General features: G+C 34.4%; 1 protein-coding gene across 1 annotated transcript; it reads right to left on the bottom strand.

Annotated features, from left to right (window-relative positions):
• Positions 1 to 2,552: 2,552 nt before the first annotated feature.
• On the bottom strand, positions 2,553 to 17,205 carry LOC140147078 (adhesion G protein-coupled receptor E3-like). The gene is made up of 18 exons (XM_072168850.1): positions 17,148 to 17,205; positions 16,002 to 16,253; positions 13,869 to 14,111; positions 12,630 to 12,643; positions 12,361 to 12,469; positions 10,713 to 10,814; positions 9,831 to 10,036; positions 9,394 to 9,455; positions 8,876 to 8,981; positions 8,607 to 8,716; positions 7,595 to 7,694; positions 7,211 to 7,361; positions 6,921 to 6,987; positions 6,602 to 6,668; positions 6,335 to 6,420; positions 5,992 to 6,121; positions 5,126 to 5,167; positions 2,553 to 2,743 (listed from the first exon to the last, which is right to left on the bottom strand). The coding sequence occupies exons 1-18, from the start codon at positions 17,203 to 17,205 to the stop codon at positions 2,639 to 2,641; spliced, it is 2,010 nt and encodes a 669-aa protein (XP_072024951.1). The 3' UTR covers positions 2,553 to 2,638.
• Positions 17,206 to 18,977: the final 1,772 nt, after the last annotated feature.

The raw sequence follows: 18,977 nt of genomic DNA, 5'->3' as shown, positions 1-18,977 counted from the left end.
ACAGCTTAGTCAAATTATTAAAAACTTATAATTAATTTACAATATTACTATGTAATTTATTACTCTATTGATTTATAATACATCCAACCCTGTCAAGTAGTGCCTAAATCCAATTTTGGTATTTTGAGATTTATCATTTAAAGGTTTCAAAATATAGTAGTAAAGGAATGGAGCAAGGTATGAAAATAAAATATGGTATGCAAATTAGAAATGACTTTAGCAATGTTTTGGTCCAGGAATTAGTTCTTGATGGTTACTGATTTAAGCACTTTTGCAGCTCGGTTCCTTAGAAATTAGTATTATATTACATTAAACACCATTATAAGTCACATAATCACACATACTACATAGTCAGCCTATCTCTACAATAACCAATGTAGCGCTATTGTTTTTGTAAAACAGTTTCCGAGCTACAGAGTTAATAAGTGAGTGTTTCTAGAATTTTTTCGAAGATTATTTGTCTTTTCCTTATAAACTAATTGTATCATACCTAAACAGCTTATTCTCTAACTAAAGTCAGTTTCGATATATCTTAAAAATCAAGTGCACATTTTTATGAATATTAAAATATTCATAAAGAATGTGCTTTTAATTGAAATGAATTACGCCGGGGGAGTGGGAACTTTAAGGGGAATCAGATTTTTTTAGTCTTGATTGGGAAATCTGGGTAAAATTGGAAAACAAGGGGGGAATCCGAAATTTTGAGCGGACGCGAGGGCGGAATACGAAATTGTTTATCGATTTGTTTTGGTCAAAACTCCCACTCCCCCTGACGTAAAAATTGAACGGTGTTGTAGGTTTACAATATAAAAATATTGATGGACTTAGGCACTTCTTCAGCTCGGATCAATGATGATACCAGATTTGATCCCACTAGGTTATGTATTAAATTGTGAACTAAACACAGAATACAACAAAGGCATGCCGTTTTTGTGAAATTAAAATGTCATTTCACACCAAACAGATTTTTCCGAGGTTGGACTTTAGTCCAGAATTGGACGTGGACCATGAGTGGAGAACAACGCATCCAATTGAATTGGCTTCACTCTTGTGCAGTCTCTCTAGATAAAAACCGCTATATATTTTTCGTCTTTGCCCCCAATATTTTTGTTTGCCCCTCCTGACCAAGAAAGCTGGCTACGCCCCTGTGGATGCGGCTATTGCAACAATGGCATCTGTTACGGTTGTTTTGTCGAGATTGCCGATCGACAATAACCCACAAATTAGACATAAAAATATATAACTAATTTGTGTGTATTACGAGTTAAAAAGTATAACTAGGAATAACATAACTGCGCGTTAGGAAATGCATTTTTACTACTTCCCCTCAAAATATTGTTCTATATGTATTTGTATACTATACCATGCACAAACTGCTGCCACCTATTGTCGTGGTTGTTGTTGCTGCGGTGGCTGCTGCCACAGCTATTGTTGTTGTTGGTGGTGTTGTTGCTGTTGCTACTATAATTATTACGCCCTACACCTGCTCATGAATACTAATCTTAAAACTACCCATCAAACACAAAACGTTTTCGACATTATTCGCATAAGGTTAAAAGATGTTGTCAGAAAATGTTTACACGACTGGTTATAAAGAGTATACAATGAGTATAAAATGTTTTCAATACATTCAAAAACATTTTTGATAACTTACTGCAAATATTCTAAGAAAATGTTATTTAAGTTTTGACAAAATATTTGACAAAGATATTTGTCAAAAAATATTTTACATTTTTATCATTTTGAAAACATTAAAAAATGTTGTGTAGTGTATTTTCATACAAAGCGTTTTAAAACGTTTTCATGACCTTTGTATAACCCGACGTTTAATGTTCTTAAAAGTTTTTTACCAAAACCAAAACCCAAAACGTAACCTGGTTAAAACGTTTTAATAACGTTTTGTATTTACTGGGTATGTACTACAAGTATTATCACGGAACATCTCTGCCATTAGCGGTGCAGCTGCTTATTAAGTAAAATAAGTTACTATGAATATGTTAGACCATATGCAAATATATATACATGCCTGTTATATGTCTTGTAACCAGAAGGATATAGCTAACAACAATATTTTTTTATATTTTTGAAGTTATTTTTACAGTGAATTTTATAAATGAAACACATCCCCAAAACGACCCCCTACGCCTTTATTACGAGGCAAAAACTAAGCATCTAATTTTAGAAACTGAAGCAGCAAAAAGAAACCCATTTTAGTTATGGACATGTTGATACCTCATTTCTCTTGATAACTCAAAATGTGTAGCCATGGTGATCTTTAATGAAAAAAGATACAGAATCGAAGGGTACACTAAACAAGTCAGTGTACCATTACATTCTGTACATGACTGATCAAGGATGACCCGTGGTGACCAGTGACGAACAGGAGCAGTAAAAGCAACATACTGTTAAATATGCATATTTTTCAATCAAAGGATTACCATGGCAACAAATGCACATTTTGGGCTTTTAAGACCAATTTCCAAAGGGTTTCCTTTTTAAAACTTGGATGCATTATATTTTAATTTTATTTCCTCGCAATAACGGGAGGGTAATTAATTATAGGGATGTGTTTATTTGCTTTGCTTAAATATTTACAGTGCATTTTCACTTTGGCTTCATTACTCATCTAAACATCCCTTTACCCTTGAACTTGTGCCATCTCTGTCTTGTTGCTATTACGCGTAGTTGAATCACTGTGGTCGTCAACTCGCTTTCCAAATCTGCGGCGCAAAACCTTTGCTACCTGTAACGATTATTAATAATATCAAAAGCAATGCAGTTACTTATTTTTAAAAATGATTCTATCTGTACAAGTTCTTTAAAATTACTAAAACACAGACCGACGCAGGAAGGCACCCCATATACGGTACTTCACTACTGTATGAATGGCCACTATTCCACAATTGTTTATTGTATGCCAAATTTGGGTTATGCAGTCGTAGTATAATTTATTTCTGCGCATTGTGACACCTTATTTGTTGCAATGGTCCCAATATTGACGGCGCAGTCTAAAAGAACGTAACCCAAGATTTGAAACTTGCAGCAAAATCCTATTGCCTTGTACTCAGTATCCATTGAAGAAAATCTGTTCATATCTCATTGGATTATTCTTTTTGTGTCATGCATTTGGAGGATCAAAACATGTGATAATCAATCAAAATTGTCATCAATCACATCAGTGATCATTATTCACGTAATTTCAAAAATTGAAACATTAAAATTTCAATATTTTTCTGACCAACAGGGTCCTAAATGGCATACAATTGCAAGTTGTCCTTTCAGTGGTAAAGTTATATTCAAAATGTCCTGATTTTCTTGGACACATAAAACATTGAACATGTCATGTTTTAATTTTAAGTAAACAATGACCACTGATGTGAATAATGACTTTTTTTTAATTGATTATCACAAATTAACGAAACGAGAAGAATAATCCAATGAAACAACATTTCTTCCATAGATACTGAATACATGACAATTGAATTCTGCTGCAACTTACACCCCCCCATTCCTCTTAAAATAGCATTTCCGCACCGTTTCATGACTTAAGGGATCATATAAACTGTGGTATTCTTATGCAAACCATTATTTATACCCCACAAAGAAATCGTACACCACAAGATATTATATTTAGAGAATAAAGGTATTGTTTTTAGACGCTGGAGTGCATCTATGGTCTCATATAACACGGGCGACATCATTATTTTAAGTAAAACAACGAGGCGAAGCCGAGTTGTTTTACGCCAAAAATAATGATGTCGCGTGTTATATGAGACGATAGATGCACGACAGCGGCTAAAAAACAATACCTTTATTCTCATTCTTAAACATTTCAATTTAAATAAATATATTAATCATAAGTATACCAAATTTTAATCAAATTAAATCAAGGAATTAACTAGGGCTTAGAATCGACCAGTCATGTTGTTGCAACAGAGCATAAATGCCCAAAACTGAATTTTGGACAGATTGACACATAATTTAAAATCTAGATTAAAGTGAAAGATGTCACTTACAACATATTTTGATCAAACTCTGATCTTTAATAAGGTTGCAAAATTTGACACGTTTTCGTTCATTTTCATATAATTAGCATAATAAAAAGAAATGTATGAAAAAAATGAATTTATTTTTTTTCGTCAAAAGTAGATATGTTATAAAAATCAAACTTACAGGAAAGATTGACTCTTGTCAAATCCTACAATTCTGTCCGAGAAAAATTGCATATTTGTATTTATTTTTTTAATTAATGGACATAATATTGATTAATTAATTTGCGATAATGAATATTTTTTTATGATTTACCATAATTCCAAACATGTCAAGGAATGTGTCAAATTAAAGCTAATGAAATGCTTTATAGATTTGTCAGAGCACATTTTGCAAAATGCATTTAGTATTTTAGTTATAAAATTCCAAACATTCTATTCCAATTTTTGGCTATACACGCACAGGAGCTGTTCTTTTAAAATCCGCGCCTAATCCATAATGAGTCTTTCATCCTATTGTCAAAGTACTGTGTTCCCTGCAGCATTATGGAGTGACCAGGTCCTTGAGTTTGATGGTTTTGTAGCAGATGACAGTGCTCATTCAAGCCTACCAAGGCCATTTAGTAGCAACTTGCTGAATGGCTGGGCATTATCAGGTATCAAAGAGATGCCTTATGCAGCTGCCAATCACAGTAGAGGTTTGATAACATTTTGTTAAAAACCCAAAAGTGATCTAAGGACAAAACTGTGCATGTTGGTACTTGATTGTTAGGATTCTTATATGTTGAAAATCCCATGTAGTAGTATTTTTTATGTGTAGTGTATATTGTTCATAAATTATATAGCTTTTAAATTTTGGGCATTAATGCTCTGTTGCACTGTATGCACCTCCGATTGGTTCAAATAGCGCGTACGAGTATCGCGTCAACGCCCACTCGCTTAAGTGTGTGATATCACACGGGTAATAACCAATAAGATTGCATGAACGTTCTCAAGTGTTTAAGAATGCTACATCTTACTTAGTAACAGCTCATCCCACACATACATACCCACCCCGATTACACAAACACAAACATACTTATTTGGAAGCAGACCGCGACCAAACTTAATGCTTAATTAAGTTAATATGTACTTACATCATCATCCATAAGACATTGAGAGCATAAAATAAATACGCCCTGGAATGAATATAAAGAATTTTAAAATAATTTATGGCGCTCATTATCATTATTATCTCGTTGTGATGATACAAGGTTTATTAGCTTGCAACAGAGTGTAAAATGTCATAATAATCATCGGTGTTTGGTAAAACAACATTAGTCGCAACTCTGCTTTACTTTATGAAGTAACGCTTTCATCTATATGCATCATGTGTCTATTATGCTGACCTTATTACAAACTCAATTTGAAGGTAGTGGTTCTCCTTCTATACAAAGGGATTTGTTTTACATTATTACGTTAGTATAGAACCTCATACCAATTAAGTAAATTTTTACCTCAGTACCTCAGTTACTATGTAACATTTACTAATTTTTTTACTAAAAATTTCATGAAGTAAAATAACTGTTACAGCTGATGTTGCTGCTGCTGTTGGTACTGCTGCTGCTGCTGATGATGATCGATGATGATATTGACGAAGATGACGATTTATTACGATTTTTACGTGAAACGTGAAACCGGAAATTGACTCTAGTTCGATGCACCCAAGGGGAATCAATGACAGCTTCCTATATCTTTAGATATATTTGTCTCAGCATAGCGCCACCATGATCTTATTGCAGGTATTGTTTGGATGTAGTCTCGGGCCAGACTGTATGCGGCTATCGCGAACATACTAGGAGCGACGTGCGTTAAGACTGACACAAACTGGCTGTGTAGGAGAATAGTTTGAATGCGAACAGCACCATGACGTTCCACCGCACAATGTCCTGATACTTACACCGTATGGCGTTAGCAGTGAACACCTCTTCGCAATCTCTCTAATATGAGTATAAACACTTACCTGACTTGTGTTAAAGATAACGAATAAGTAGGAGAAAACAACGGCCGATGTTGTGTCAAATTGCAGAACACCAAACACCCAGGTCAAACCAAGCAACGGTTCAAGAATCACAAGAGCACGTGCGATGGCCCTTTGAAGTTCAAAAATAAAAATATACATTTTCCGTAACTACCTGATGTCTTAGGGGGATTCGCTTACCTATATTGTGTGTATCAACTTTTCACCAAAAGGAAACCGCACTCTAAACAAACTAAAAAGTCGACATATATTGTACAAAAGTGCAATTAAATTACGCTCTTGTAGATATTGTTCGAGTTGAATTAATATCGACAAAACTACTCACCTGAATCGCTCTTTATCTTTCTTGTCTTTGATGGTTTTAAGATTTTTAAACGTTTCCAATACAAGAAAGAGAATGATCGTGTTTATCTAGAAAAAAAATATTAGAAAATTAACATGATTAAAGCGCAACCATCCTGAATAATAATTTGCACATCTTTGAGATTATTATTGGGTTGAATGTTGAGCTTATCTACGAAAATGACGCAATCTTCTTTGCATGGCGTATTTCAGCAATCATGCAATCTTGGCATAATTTATTAGCTCTTACCACGACAATAAGAAGTGCTGGTCCGACAAAGGCATATATGACACCGCGATTGATTGGTAGCCAGCATCTATAACATAACATAAGCACAATGTTTTGTTTTCGTTAATTAAGCAGCTTTTAGTGAAATTAATATGTGAAGAATAAAACACCATACTTTATAACACAATATTACAAAGACCATATCATTATCGTAAATTTCATATATTATTCTTTGTTAAGTTGTATGATTTTGTACAACAAAATTCGATTCATAATTTGCTATTTTAATCACGGTATAAAAAAAGAAAATGAATTGATTTTGTTTGGTTTTTGGGCTTACACATCATTTGATCCATACATGCGATGCCTAATGCCAAAAGTAGTCAGTGTGATTATCATTGGAATACCTGTAAAAATAATTTTAAGAAAGCAATGTTATTTTCTATTCGTCATGCGATTAGACTGAAATAAACGTAATAAAATATTTTGATAAAAGCAATAAACCATTTCTCTTTAAAAAAACAAGTGCGGTGTTGACGATTGTTTTTTACCCATTTATGTATACCTCAATTGACATTGATGACAAATAAACATTAAAATTGGTTAGGCTAATTATTGAGATGTGTTTACCCCATGCAATAGGCATACAGACAGTAGGTTTGAGAGACCATTTTATTGTCGGCTTCATTTTGATGTATAGAAACACACCCTCCATCAACATCCACATAAACACAGCAGTGTAGGCGTAATGAAGTAATATTGTCACGGCTGTGCAATTTTTCTGTATTGCAAATAAAGGCTTGAATGAAACATTCTTTACATTTATGAGTATTGAATGTATCAGCATTATATGAAAATTATGAAGTATATAATTTATAAACACAGCAGTGTTGTTTGTTTCCGTTCATGTTCTCATTTTCATTTCCTCATTTTTGTTAAATTTTACATTTCAAACAAACATTCAAATATTGTCTTTTTTAACAATAGGAACCTGATGTTCCATATTTCTCTCACCTTTGGAGTTGCATCAATACCAAACACGAATGTCAATTGACCAATCAGGATACTGAATGCTAAATTTGCGTGAATAACCACATGGGCTTTCCTGTACATTCTGCACAAGCAGTAAGAGATAAAATTAAACAGAATATAGACGGGGCATTTCCCAGCAAACACAAAACGTTTTAAAAACGTTTTAAACAGGTTTTATTTTAGGCTTTTGGTTTTGGTAAAACTTTTTAATAACATTAAATGTCGGGTTATATAAAGGTCATGAAAACGTTTTAAAACGTTCTGTGCGAAAACACACTACATGTCAAATATATTTGTTAAATGTTTTCAAAATGTTATTAAAAATATTTTCTGCAAACATTTTTTGCCTAATATTTTGTCAACACTTAAACGATATGTTAGAATGCTTGCAGTAAGTTATCAAAAATGTTTTTGAATGCTATGAAAACGTTTATTCCTTTATGTAACCCGACATTTCTAAATAACCTTTTGCGAATGTGAAAAACATATTTTGTGTTTGCGGGGTTAGTCGAGGTAAATGAATGTATCGCTGTGCAGTCGCGTATAATTCAATTGTTTTAAACAAATTCTATGCATTATATTTTAATATAATAATAAAATAAGTTCTTCCTCTAGTCCCAAAGAGTAGGAATCAATTTGAATGTCTAACTAATGCGATATAGGTCAATCGCAATGAAACTAGTCTCAACGTATTCGACTTGACAAAAGAAAACAAAACATGTACGGGTCCCATACCATGAGTGCGGGTACGGGCATGGGTCCCATACCATGAGTACGGGTACGGGTCCCAGTCCATGAGTACGGGTACGGGTCCGAAGTCAAAATAGGGCATGCGTACGGGTACGGGTACGGGTCCGAAGCCATGGGTACTAGTACAGCAGAATAAAGTGACACGAAGTTTAGATTTTTTTTTACTATTTTGTCTAATGAAAAGCTGATTCGACATACAAAAATCAACTAGCTTTTAAATTACATGTAAATGATGCAAACACACCTCAAGTATCCGTAGATTGCCAAAGTAATAATGAGGCAAACGCTAGAGATAGCAATACCAACGACCGTCAAATTATGTAAAGCGTATTGGTGTGCCGCCGGGATTTCAATCTATAAAACGAAATATTGAAAAATCGGAAGTCTACATTTCGATGCAAAACTGATTATTTTGTAATGTACTTTAATCCGTTGATAGTAGGGCAAAATATACATTGTGAATTGTATTACATAATTATTCCCAGCATAATACTAAAAGAGTTATAAACTCACATCAATAAGTTGCATTAGAACAGCAAAACTGGTCATGTGATCGCAGGAACAGGTCACGTGAGAGATTGTAACATTGACAGTGCTACACCCATCTTCAGACCAAACACTGATTATTAGAGAAGAACACTACTTATTGGGTTAATTGCATTATTGCCCTATATGAAATCGAATACATCATATAATCTAAATATATTAGGAAAATTGTACTCTTCCATGCGTGTATAATAATGTCAATAATCAATATACGTTATTTGCGTAAAGAAACAGGCTGAAACCTATTGTGTGAGCTGAAATCATGTGAGTTGCGATTTCATCGTGAAACACATTCGAAACACCAATTTGATTCTCTACGGGGCCCAAATTCTCGATGAAATTCTACATTATCCATTTTTCATCAATCGTATAACGCATAATGGTAATAGGCTACCTTAGCTGTTAATATTTTATGTTTATAGTTGAAATTTAAATAAATAACTAAAATAAATCTTAATTTTCTAAGACTCATCTAGGTATCTCACCCAAAGTCATTGAAATAGTAGCAAACTGGAATCACCGTTGTTGTCTCTGTTTTTGGCGTGTTCTGTTGAAGATAGAATATAATCCATTCATGAGTAAATTGAGACATCAAAAGGATTCAGGTACCAGTTATTTTCACCCCTACATTGCCCTACCCTATAGAACCAGCAGCCAATAGCTGCTTCTTTTAGCTCGCATTTAAAACCTCATTTGTTGAAATCGGTGGTCCAAAATCCCAAGGAAAAGACAATTTTAAAAGTTGATTAGAACATTAAAATGCTTTTTTTTTTATATCTTTCCTTTCACCGTTTCTTTAATTCTCAACTGAATGAGGTCTTAAATCAGAGCTAAAGGGTACAAGTATTGGCTGCTGGTTTTAATGTTGAAATATTTGTCTTTGTTAAGGATATACAGGAGTGCAACATAATATATAGCCTACCTTGGGTAACAGTCCAAGTGCCATCTCTATCTTTGATCCGTTACGCAGGGATACAAACTGATCATCTTTGCCGAACAAATTAATACCAGTTATTTTACTGCCGAATTCGTAAGACGTCACATTCTTTTGCTGGCTATGTACATTAAGATGAGAAAGATTCATCCTAACGTGGGAGGATTTCAGGATGCCGAGGGTCATTGATGAACCTGAAAAACAGAGGAAAATATATAATTTATGTATTTTGGCGCCATTCACTGCTCCATTGGATAGTTTAACCATTGCTTGGGTTATATAATTTATGTATGTTTAAAGGAGGAGGGTTCAATCAAGAATATCATAGCCCTTGTTTGCTTTGCAAAATTTCAATTTTGATATCATTATGGAAAGACCATACTTATCTCATTGTCCGTGTGAAATGTTAGGTATTACCTTCATGTAAGAAATCATAAAGCAGGTCATAATGTTACTAATTTTGGTTCTAATACATGTATATCAAAGGGATTGAAATTCTGTGATGGAACTCCAGGGTGTTAAGGTACTTCAACTAAGGTGGAAATAGCGGGTAAATATAACGTGATATCATCGGGCCATCTTCCTTTATATCATCGGACATAATGTAAAAATCCGTAATATTATGTCAACCTCTCTGTTACACAAGGTGTATACATAATTTGATTTATGGCTATATATTTACCCATAAGAACCGTAAGTCAAAATTAAATGGATTTAGAATTTTGAAGAGGGAAGAAAATTCACATTTTTTTGTTTGTTGACCGTTTGTTGGTAAGGAAATAACTGAAGCAAACCTAATTATCTGGAAATGAACATGCTTAGTTAACGAAGTATCGGGAGAAAATTAGCACTATTATGATATCATCTTACCATATTCTGATACATCGTCAAATATCCTTACTTCGGTGGTCGAAAGGCCATCACTTAATGAGTAAGTTTCACTTTCATCGGTAACCTCAAACTCTTCCAGAACTGAAAATGTAAGTTAAAGTTCTTGATTATAAAATGAGTCTCCATAATCAAACAAACAAACATGTAAACAAACAAGCAAACAAACAAACAGACAAATACTTGCACCCTTGTTATATGCTTTGCTTCTTAATGCTTACGCTAGCACGGCTTGTGCGTTTTGCATAGGCCTGAACCATGGATTTTTCATGGACCTATGCATGTGTTGCTTACTGCCCAACCCAAACAAACAAAGAGCAACAATAATCGAACTTAATCCAGCTACATCTACATCCAGCTATTAAAATATCTCAAATTGGTCAATTGTAGAAAACAACAATTTAAATCTAAAACTAAAACCATATAAATGCAATGCAAAGTGGATAAACAGAAATATAAGTCATTACAGCCTGTCTCAAAAAAAATTGTGCAAGTAAAAAGCGCCCTCTGTGGCAATTAGAAAATACTGTTGTGACACGATGCTTACATCAACGTCAGGGGCGTTGTCTTTGCTCTCGAATGCCGTTTGTTCTGTTCAATTTGCTTGTATTAATCTCGAGATATGTTTAGTTAACAACGAAAGGGTAAAATCAATGATAGCATCTAGTTTATCAAGAGTGTCTTCGTGAAATCAAAGGAATGCATCGATTACACAACAATACAAAATTGTTTTTACTATTTTATCATGATACAGGTATAATGATTCGCTTTTTCCACTTAAAACAGATTAAAAGATAAATACATATTTCACATTCTACTGTAAAATTAAATACATGTACTATGTCACTGATTTTATTATGGTAAATACTGTTCTCTTTGTCACTCAAGACATGTTAACAGACAGAACAATATTGCACACTGTAAAATTAAAATCATGTCAACGAAATATTGCACATTATAATTATACGTTTGAAATTTTACACTAAAGATTCAAAATTCATTGATGATTTTCATTCAATCATAAGCATATTTCCGAGTGTGTAGCAGCTGAATCCGACATTGCTTGAAATCAGGGTTTCGCCTCAACAGTTTAGTCCATTTTACAGCTTGGTCTTTAACATTTTTGTTCGTGTACATGGGTCACTCAGAGCCCCTTCCTTCTGCGTGACCGTCACCTGTAGCAATGCATCTTGCTGCCCTTGTCTTTACAATTACTATACTGAACAATTGTTACATAATCATTTCTAGTCCTACAAAGGATTGTTCTTTTATTAACTGTACTGTACTGGTATTTGGATATAACATTCTATTCCATTTCCTAAAAAGTGGCACAAAAAGGTTTTCATACATTTGTGTTTAGTGAAGCAGATCTCTGGATTGCCGAAACCAAAATGAATGAAACAAACGGCATTCGAGAGCTAAGACTGCGCCCTTGACAGTATTTTCTAATTGCCAAAGATGGCGCTTTCCACTTGCACAATTTTTTTTGAGACAGGCTGTATTTATCCTAAAATACACCGCTCTCTTGGGGTAATTCCGCTGGCGGTTTCTCGTTAAACTGGCACCTTAACATGACGGAGATGCGACAACGTGGTACCCCCTCGAATAGTGTATGATGGGATATCCTTACTCAAAGATTCCGTGTCGAACATCATGGGCCTTGGTGAGTATGCTAAATGTTCCAAGGTTAATGCGTCCATATCATAAAGTAATTCCTCAACGGTTGAATATTCCTTGATCTAATAGAGTAATAGCAAAGATAAGGACCTATCAACAACTTTTTTCAAGTTATAATGTGTTGCTTTGAGATGAATGTACTCCGTTGCAGTATTTATACTCATTCAAGCATTATTTTCCTTTAACAAATGTCTACTATGTTATTATAAATATAATAATTACCTGTTTTTCGATATCTTTTATTTGTTCCCGTATCGTTGTTTGTTCCACAATTTCAGATGTATGGTTGAAATAAAATGCACATTAATAAATTATTATAATTATACACTATGCTACACTGTTGGCAAGGTGAAAATGAGGAAAATTATAAAAGTACAGTTGAACCATATCTTTTACATCGGTCTGGTGCAGACATTTGATATTAGAATGAATTTAGCAGCGCAGCAACGACAGCACTAGTCACTTACATTACATTCCAAGGCCGTTTTTCTATAACTGGTCTTTAAATGTAGTTCAATGGTGTGCCCGTTGAGGGCGCTATAACCTCGATTTTAGTAACAAAAAACATAATTAAAAAAGATGACCGTTGATATTTTTTTGAAATTGTCAGAGTATATAATATCAACATGTAACGTAGCACTTAGGTTTTGTTTTCATTGACGTATAGGACTTTTTTTCGGAGAAGAGCAGATAGGACAGCTATTTTATAAACTGCTCAAATAAAGAAAGTCCGCAGTCATGTAACCCGTCCTACACCAAAACCTGATCGTGTTATGAACATTTAACTGATAGAGTCGTGTGCAGAATCTTGTTAGCTCCAACTTGATACCAAATTTGTCACCAAAAACTCTAAATTCAGAGAGATTGAGACCAGTATATGAAATTTGGTGCATTTTCAAAAGTTGCAAATTAAAAATGGACCACGCGGAGCTGTAGAGGTGAATGGCACAGCGCGACCATTGACATAGCCCGAAACAACCGCTAGGTCATATCGATCGCATCGTACCCTAGTATTCATCAGTAAAGCACTGTAGCAATCCATGCGTTTTAAATTAACAATTGAATAAAGCGCGCACTTGGGATAGTCGACATGGGTTCATCGTGGGCAAGCAAGCTTGACCACATTGCCACGCTAAGCAATTTCGACCGCGTTATCGTTTTGATTTGCAACTTTTGAAAATGCACCAAATGCCATAAACTGGTGTCAGTCTTTGTCACTTTTGAGTGTTTGGTATCAAATTAGAGCTAACAAGATTTTGCACACAACTGTATCAATCAAATTTTCATAACAAGATCAGGTTTTGGTGTAGGACGAGTTACATGACTGCGGACTTTCTTTATTTGAGCAGTTTATAAAATAGCTGTCCTATCTGCTCTTCTCCGAAAAAAGTCCTATACGTCAATGAAAACAAAACCTAAGTGCTACGTCACATTTTGGTCCCAAAGGAGGCAATACTGTACCTTTAACAGTAATATTAAAATGTGCTGTTGCTTTATTTGACGATCCATCAACTGCAGTATATGTCACTGTAGTAACACCAATAGGGAATTCATCACCGGATTGATAAGCAGACATCATTGATACTACCCCAGAGTTATCAGTAGCTGTAGGTTCGGTCCATGTAATGACTGCTGTTGGCTGATCGGGATCGGTGTTTTGTGTCACATCACTTGGCATACCATTTAAAACAGGTAGTTCTTTATCTAAAGATAAAGCAAAAATGCCCATTTTTTAGCTTCTACTCAAGCCTTTTGAAGTGACCTTTCCCGAGGAGTTATTTTCTAGAGCTAATGCTAAAAATCTAAACCATTTGCAATCTTTGCAGAACTAAACCGTCAAAATTATTCTCTACTGATAGGCGTTCGTTAGTCCTTCAACCTGAATGAATGCCCTTCACTGGCTGCCCATACGAGTACTTATTATAAAATTCCAATTATGCAGCTGCGTTTTCAAATGTTTGTAAGATAGTGTATCTGGAGTATAAAATAATGGCCTTTGCAAAATCGAACCTACTTATGGACCTGTCACAAGGTCTACTCATGGCACTTAGCTCATCATAAACAGATAGACATATAGATAGTGGTCTTTCTTTCTAGTCTAACAAAAGGTAGAAAATAATAGTTTGCATTATCTACAAGTAAATTTACTAAGATAGAAGATAACAAAGACCAAACGCTATAAGTTGCCATTTGATCCTATTGAGATTATTGACCTATGCAATATGGAATGCGCAGTGATCAACTCATCAACTATAATACATCGGAGCTAATGTAAACTATTACGTTTGTGAATTCCTTTTAGTCGACGAACAATTTGCGAGTAACTTTAATGTTTGATGGATGTATATCCTTATGTGGTCATTTTGGGGCCATTTATTTCATAATGCTCACGGGGCAATGGTGGCACCCGCCAGATTCGGATATGATATGAAATTACAATAAGTGAACCAGTAACTAAATGAATATCATTAACGTATATGATAAAAACAGTGGCCAGTATTGAGCCCTGTGGCACCCCGCATGTACGATTTTGCTGATGAGATGATAGAACACCTTTCTATTACTAAAATAATTTTCAAACCATTTGTGTGTAATACCTCTAAAACCATAGTGATAAGATTTATCAAGCAATATTGTGTGGTCTATAGTATCGAATGCTTTTGATAAATCTAAAAAAGACACCTGCTGTAAAATTGCCATTGTCAACAGCTTGAGAATTTTTGTTCACCAAGTCAATCACTTCCGTATATTCGCAATGTTATTTGGATCTGTGTATACTTTATTACCATCACGAAATTTGGTAGTGAAGTTTGAAATTTTGTTTCTATTCAGTATATTTTAAAGTATTTTCCATGTGTTCCTCATATTGTTTGTAGTAACGTTTGTGGATTTCCAATGAGTGAATTAAATTTATTTCTGTATATTTCATACCATTCTTGCTTGGCAATCGTACGATGCTAGAGAAAAGATTTATACAATTATGGTAAATTGATTTTAAGAGTCTTTTTGTTTTTAATATTCATGGAGAATGTGGTTCTTGGTTATTTCTACGATTAAATTATGTATTTGGTACTCATTCATCATACAAGTCACTGAATTTAGATATGAAATTATAGTATACATTGTATTCACCTCAGTACATTCAGTACGTCTTTTCAATTAACTAAAGCCTTTTTAATAACAAATTTATATAATCGTCAATAACTTGTCTTTTATAAAATCCAGTTTGAGTTTTACTTAGTGCCGTATTATTTCCATCTATTTTAATATTAGTGTGATGGGAAAATGATCACTGATATCTGCTACAAAAATTCCAGATTGTTGAATGGTGCTACAATTATTCATAATAATATTGTCAATAATAGTTGTAGATGTTCTAGCAATACGAGTCATGGATAAAGTAAAACACCCAGTAATATGACAGCCTATGCACACCCATACACGAACCAATCATGACACGCGGAGAACATGAGAGAAGGGCATTCGTGTTTTTTTTTAAACCAACAGCTTAAAAGTAAGGTACACTGTCCCGTTTGTACAATACATGTAACCTTAATGACGGACTCATATAATCTTATATGGAAACTCACTTACCATTAACGGTAATAGTAAGCGCAAATGAAGCGGTGTTCCCGCTACAATCACTTGCTGTATATCCCACAGCGGTGTCACCAATGGGGAAGTTATCGCCAGGTTGATGGGTTGAGGTAACATTTAACACTGCGGGTCCCCAATTGTCGGTAATAACGGGCGCTGTCCAAGTAACTGATGTAGTAGCCAGGCCTGCATCGGTAAGCTGTGTTATATCGGCAGGTGTTGTGACGAGCGTAGGTGCTTCAGTATCAGCTATGTAATGACAAATGTACAAAAGCACTTGCAGTCTATAGCCATACCTAGAATTCGGACTTCGCCGAAAAAATAATAAGAACACGATGGGGCGTCTTAGGTCCGTATGTACCAAAACAAGTTAGACCAGGTCTAACTATTGACATTGGTCCTACAGAGAAGGAACTTTTTGGAATTTACATACCTCATTCTATAGTATTTTTGATCCTGTTAAAGGCAAATACATGTAGCTTAATATTGGATGCCTGCCGTTTAAATTGAGGACTTTGCTAGTAGTAAAGGAGGAAAAGAAAAGATTAAAGGGTTCACTCCCTATAAAATTTAACCTCCATTATAAATTGTTTTGTTTTGGTTATGTTTTGCTTCTCTATTTAATATCAAGTTCCAGATAGAGATTTCATTTGATTGACAGCAGGACCAATTATTGATGTTGCGTAGATCGGTGTGTCACTATAAAATATAACAGATTATGCAAGCAGAACAATTAACGACCAGGCCAGGAGGGGAGGAGGGTAGGAAGTCTTGATAAAAAAAACCTTCCCCCACTACATGAGCAAGAAATAAAAACGTTCCCCACCAACACTAAAAAAAATCACCCACCTAACTGTGTATAAATGCATGAAAAAAGAAATGCCACCGTCGGCGGCGAAAAATAAAATAAACAAATTTCCCCGACCCCGACTTTCTAACACCCCCTTGAAATCTAATGGTTCTTCCGCATCTCTAGAATGCCTAATTAATAAGATATGGGGTACACAAAAGGTCAAAGGTTAAAAAATAAATTGTCCATGGGTAATGAATGCTCCAATTGCAATTAATGAAAATTGTCTCAAATTATCCGTCTTGACACAAGGAAACACAAAATGTACAGTGTGCTATCTACGGAGATTTCACGTGATGACATATGAGCTGCCAAGGTTACATAATTATACTCTATTGAACTTGTGCCCATGATTCCAGAATAAGACAACTTCTCAGATAAAGCAAACTATACCTTTTTTGTATTAATTTGTAACGATGAATAGTTTGATACTATTTTTATTCAATTTGGAGCATTATGAAAATTTGACCATTGTACATTGTTATAAATACACTTTGACCTAATTTGACATATTTCTTATTAATTAGGCATCCCAGCAAACACAAAAACGTTTTTAAAACGTTTTAAATAAGTTATAATTTGGGTTTTGGTTTAGGTAAAAAACGTTTTAATAACATTAAAATGTCGGGTTATATAAAGGTTATGAAATCGTTTTAAAACGTTTTGTATGAAAACACACTACAACAATATTTTTAAAATGTTTTCGAAATGTCATTGTAAACTATTTTTGAAAACATTTTTGGCCAAATAACAATATGTTAAAATATTTGCACCCAGCAAACACAGAAATGTTTTTAAAATGTTTTTTACAAAACGTTTTAATAACATTTAAATGTCGTGTTATATAAAGGTCGTGAACACATTTTAAAAACGTTATTGTAAATATTTGGGCAAACATTTTTTGCAAAATATTTTTTCAACCCCAAAATAACATTCTGGTTAGAATGATTTGTACCAAGTTTTCAAAAATGTTTTTGGAATAATATTAAAACGTTTTTATACCCTTTATATAACCCGACATTTAAATGTTTTCTGTAAAACATTTGTGTTTTCTGTGCAGTAAATTACCAACAAATGTTATTTAATGTTATGAAAATGTTTTATACCATTAATGTACCCTTTATATAACCCGACATTAAGCGTTTTCTGACAACCTTTTATAACCTTTTGCGAATGATGTAGAAAACGTTTTGTGTTTGCTGGGATCCTAGAGATACACGTCTAATGACATTTTTATTCTTATTTATTTATTATTCCTTGCGACCAGAGGAACATTATGTGACATTTTATAACTTAAAGCATTTCAAACATTTAATCCCCTTGTGTGACCTTTGACCTCAATAACTCAATTTGTTCAAGGGTGCCCTTGTGGCTCCTGGTGGAATCTAAAACTACATACCCTGCTCTATTAGATGAAGCAAAAATATTGCATTGGTACGCAATTTCACGGTCAAACTGTGTCGTCAATGATCTCTATCCTCAATTAATATCTTTATTACTATGCATAGGTGCACCAGGACCACCGAGCCAATGCAGTAAAATGTCCAAATCATCCCGCTGACCCCTACTAAAATTACTGTACCAGGACAAAATGCGCGCGGCGCTCTTGAAATGATTTAATTTTAATATTATATAGACGTTTAATTAGGCCAAACGTGGCCTGAATCCGGACAAAAGGAAGATGAACATTTATTTACAACTTTTTGTTGGTGTTTCGAGCCGGGGGCAACTTTCCCCCTGCCCCGTCAGTACACCAATGTTACTGTGTATCTGTGTTTTCACCTACCTTGGCATCCCAATAACTCAATACGACAGCTAACATATGTGATACTCCACTCCACAGGTCGTATTCGTATCAAACGAGTCACAATCGGCTCATCAAATATACTCTCGATTTTGGTGTTGCGGTCAGTTGTTCCAGGGAAAACCTTTTTGGAAAAAACAATCGTTACACAAAATATTTGCTCATATTATTTTAGCGATAATAAGTAGAAAATTTTACTTGGGAAGGAACGAGAATCATGATACACAAATGTCTTTAATTTTGGATCTTTAATACCGATTGATGTAACTTTTGTTTACTGGGCTTCTCTGCAAACAATCATAGAGGTGCTACAGGTATC

Source organism: Amphiura filiformis, chromosome 3, assembly GCF_039555335.1.
Source record: "Amphiura filiformis chromosome 3, Afil_fr2py, whole genome shotgun sequence".
Taxonomy (NCBI): domain Eukaryota; kingdom Metazoa; phylum Echinodermata; class Ophiuroidea; order Amphilepidida; family Amphiuridae; genus Amphiura; species Amphiura filiformis.
The sequence above is the reverse complement of the archived record's forward strand: the minus strand, read 5'-3'. Positions and strand labels throughout refer to the sequence as shown.

Coding starts and splice junctions, on each gene's coding strand:
- LOC140147078 (XM_072168850.1), bottom strand. CDS start 17,205: ATGGGCACAAGTTCAATAGAGTATAATTATGTAACCTTGGCAGCTCAT. Junction 9,456..9,830: donor CACTTGGACTGTTACCCAAG/GTAGGCTATATA, acceptor TATCTTCAACAG/AACACGCCAAAAACAGAGAC. Junction 7,362..7,594: donor GTATTGATGCAACTCCAAAG/GTGAGAGAAATA, acceptor TTTGCAATACAG/AAAAATTGCACAGCCGTGAC.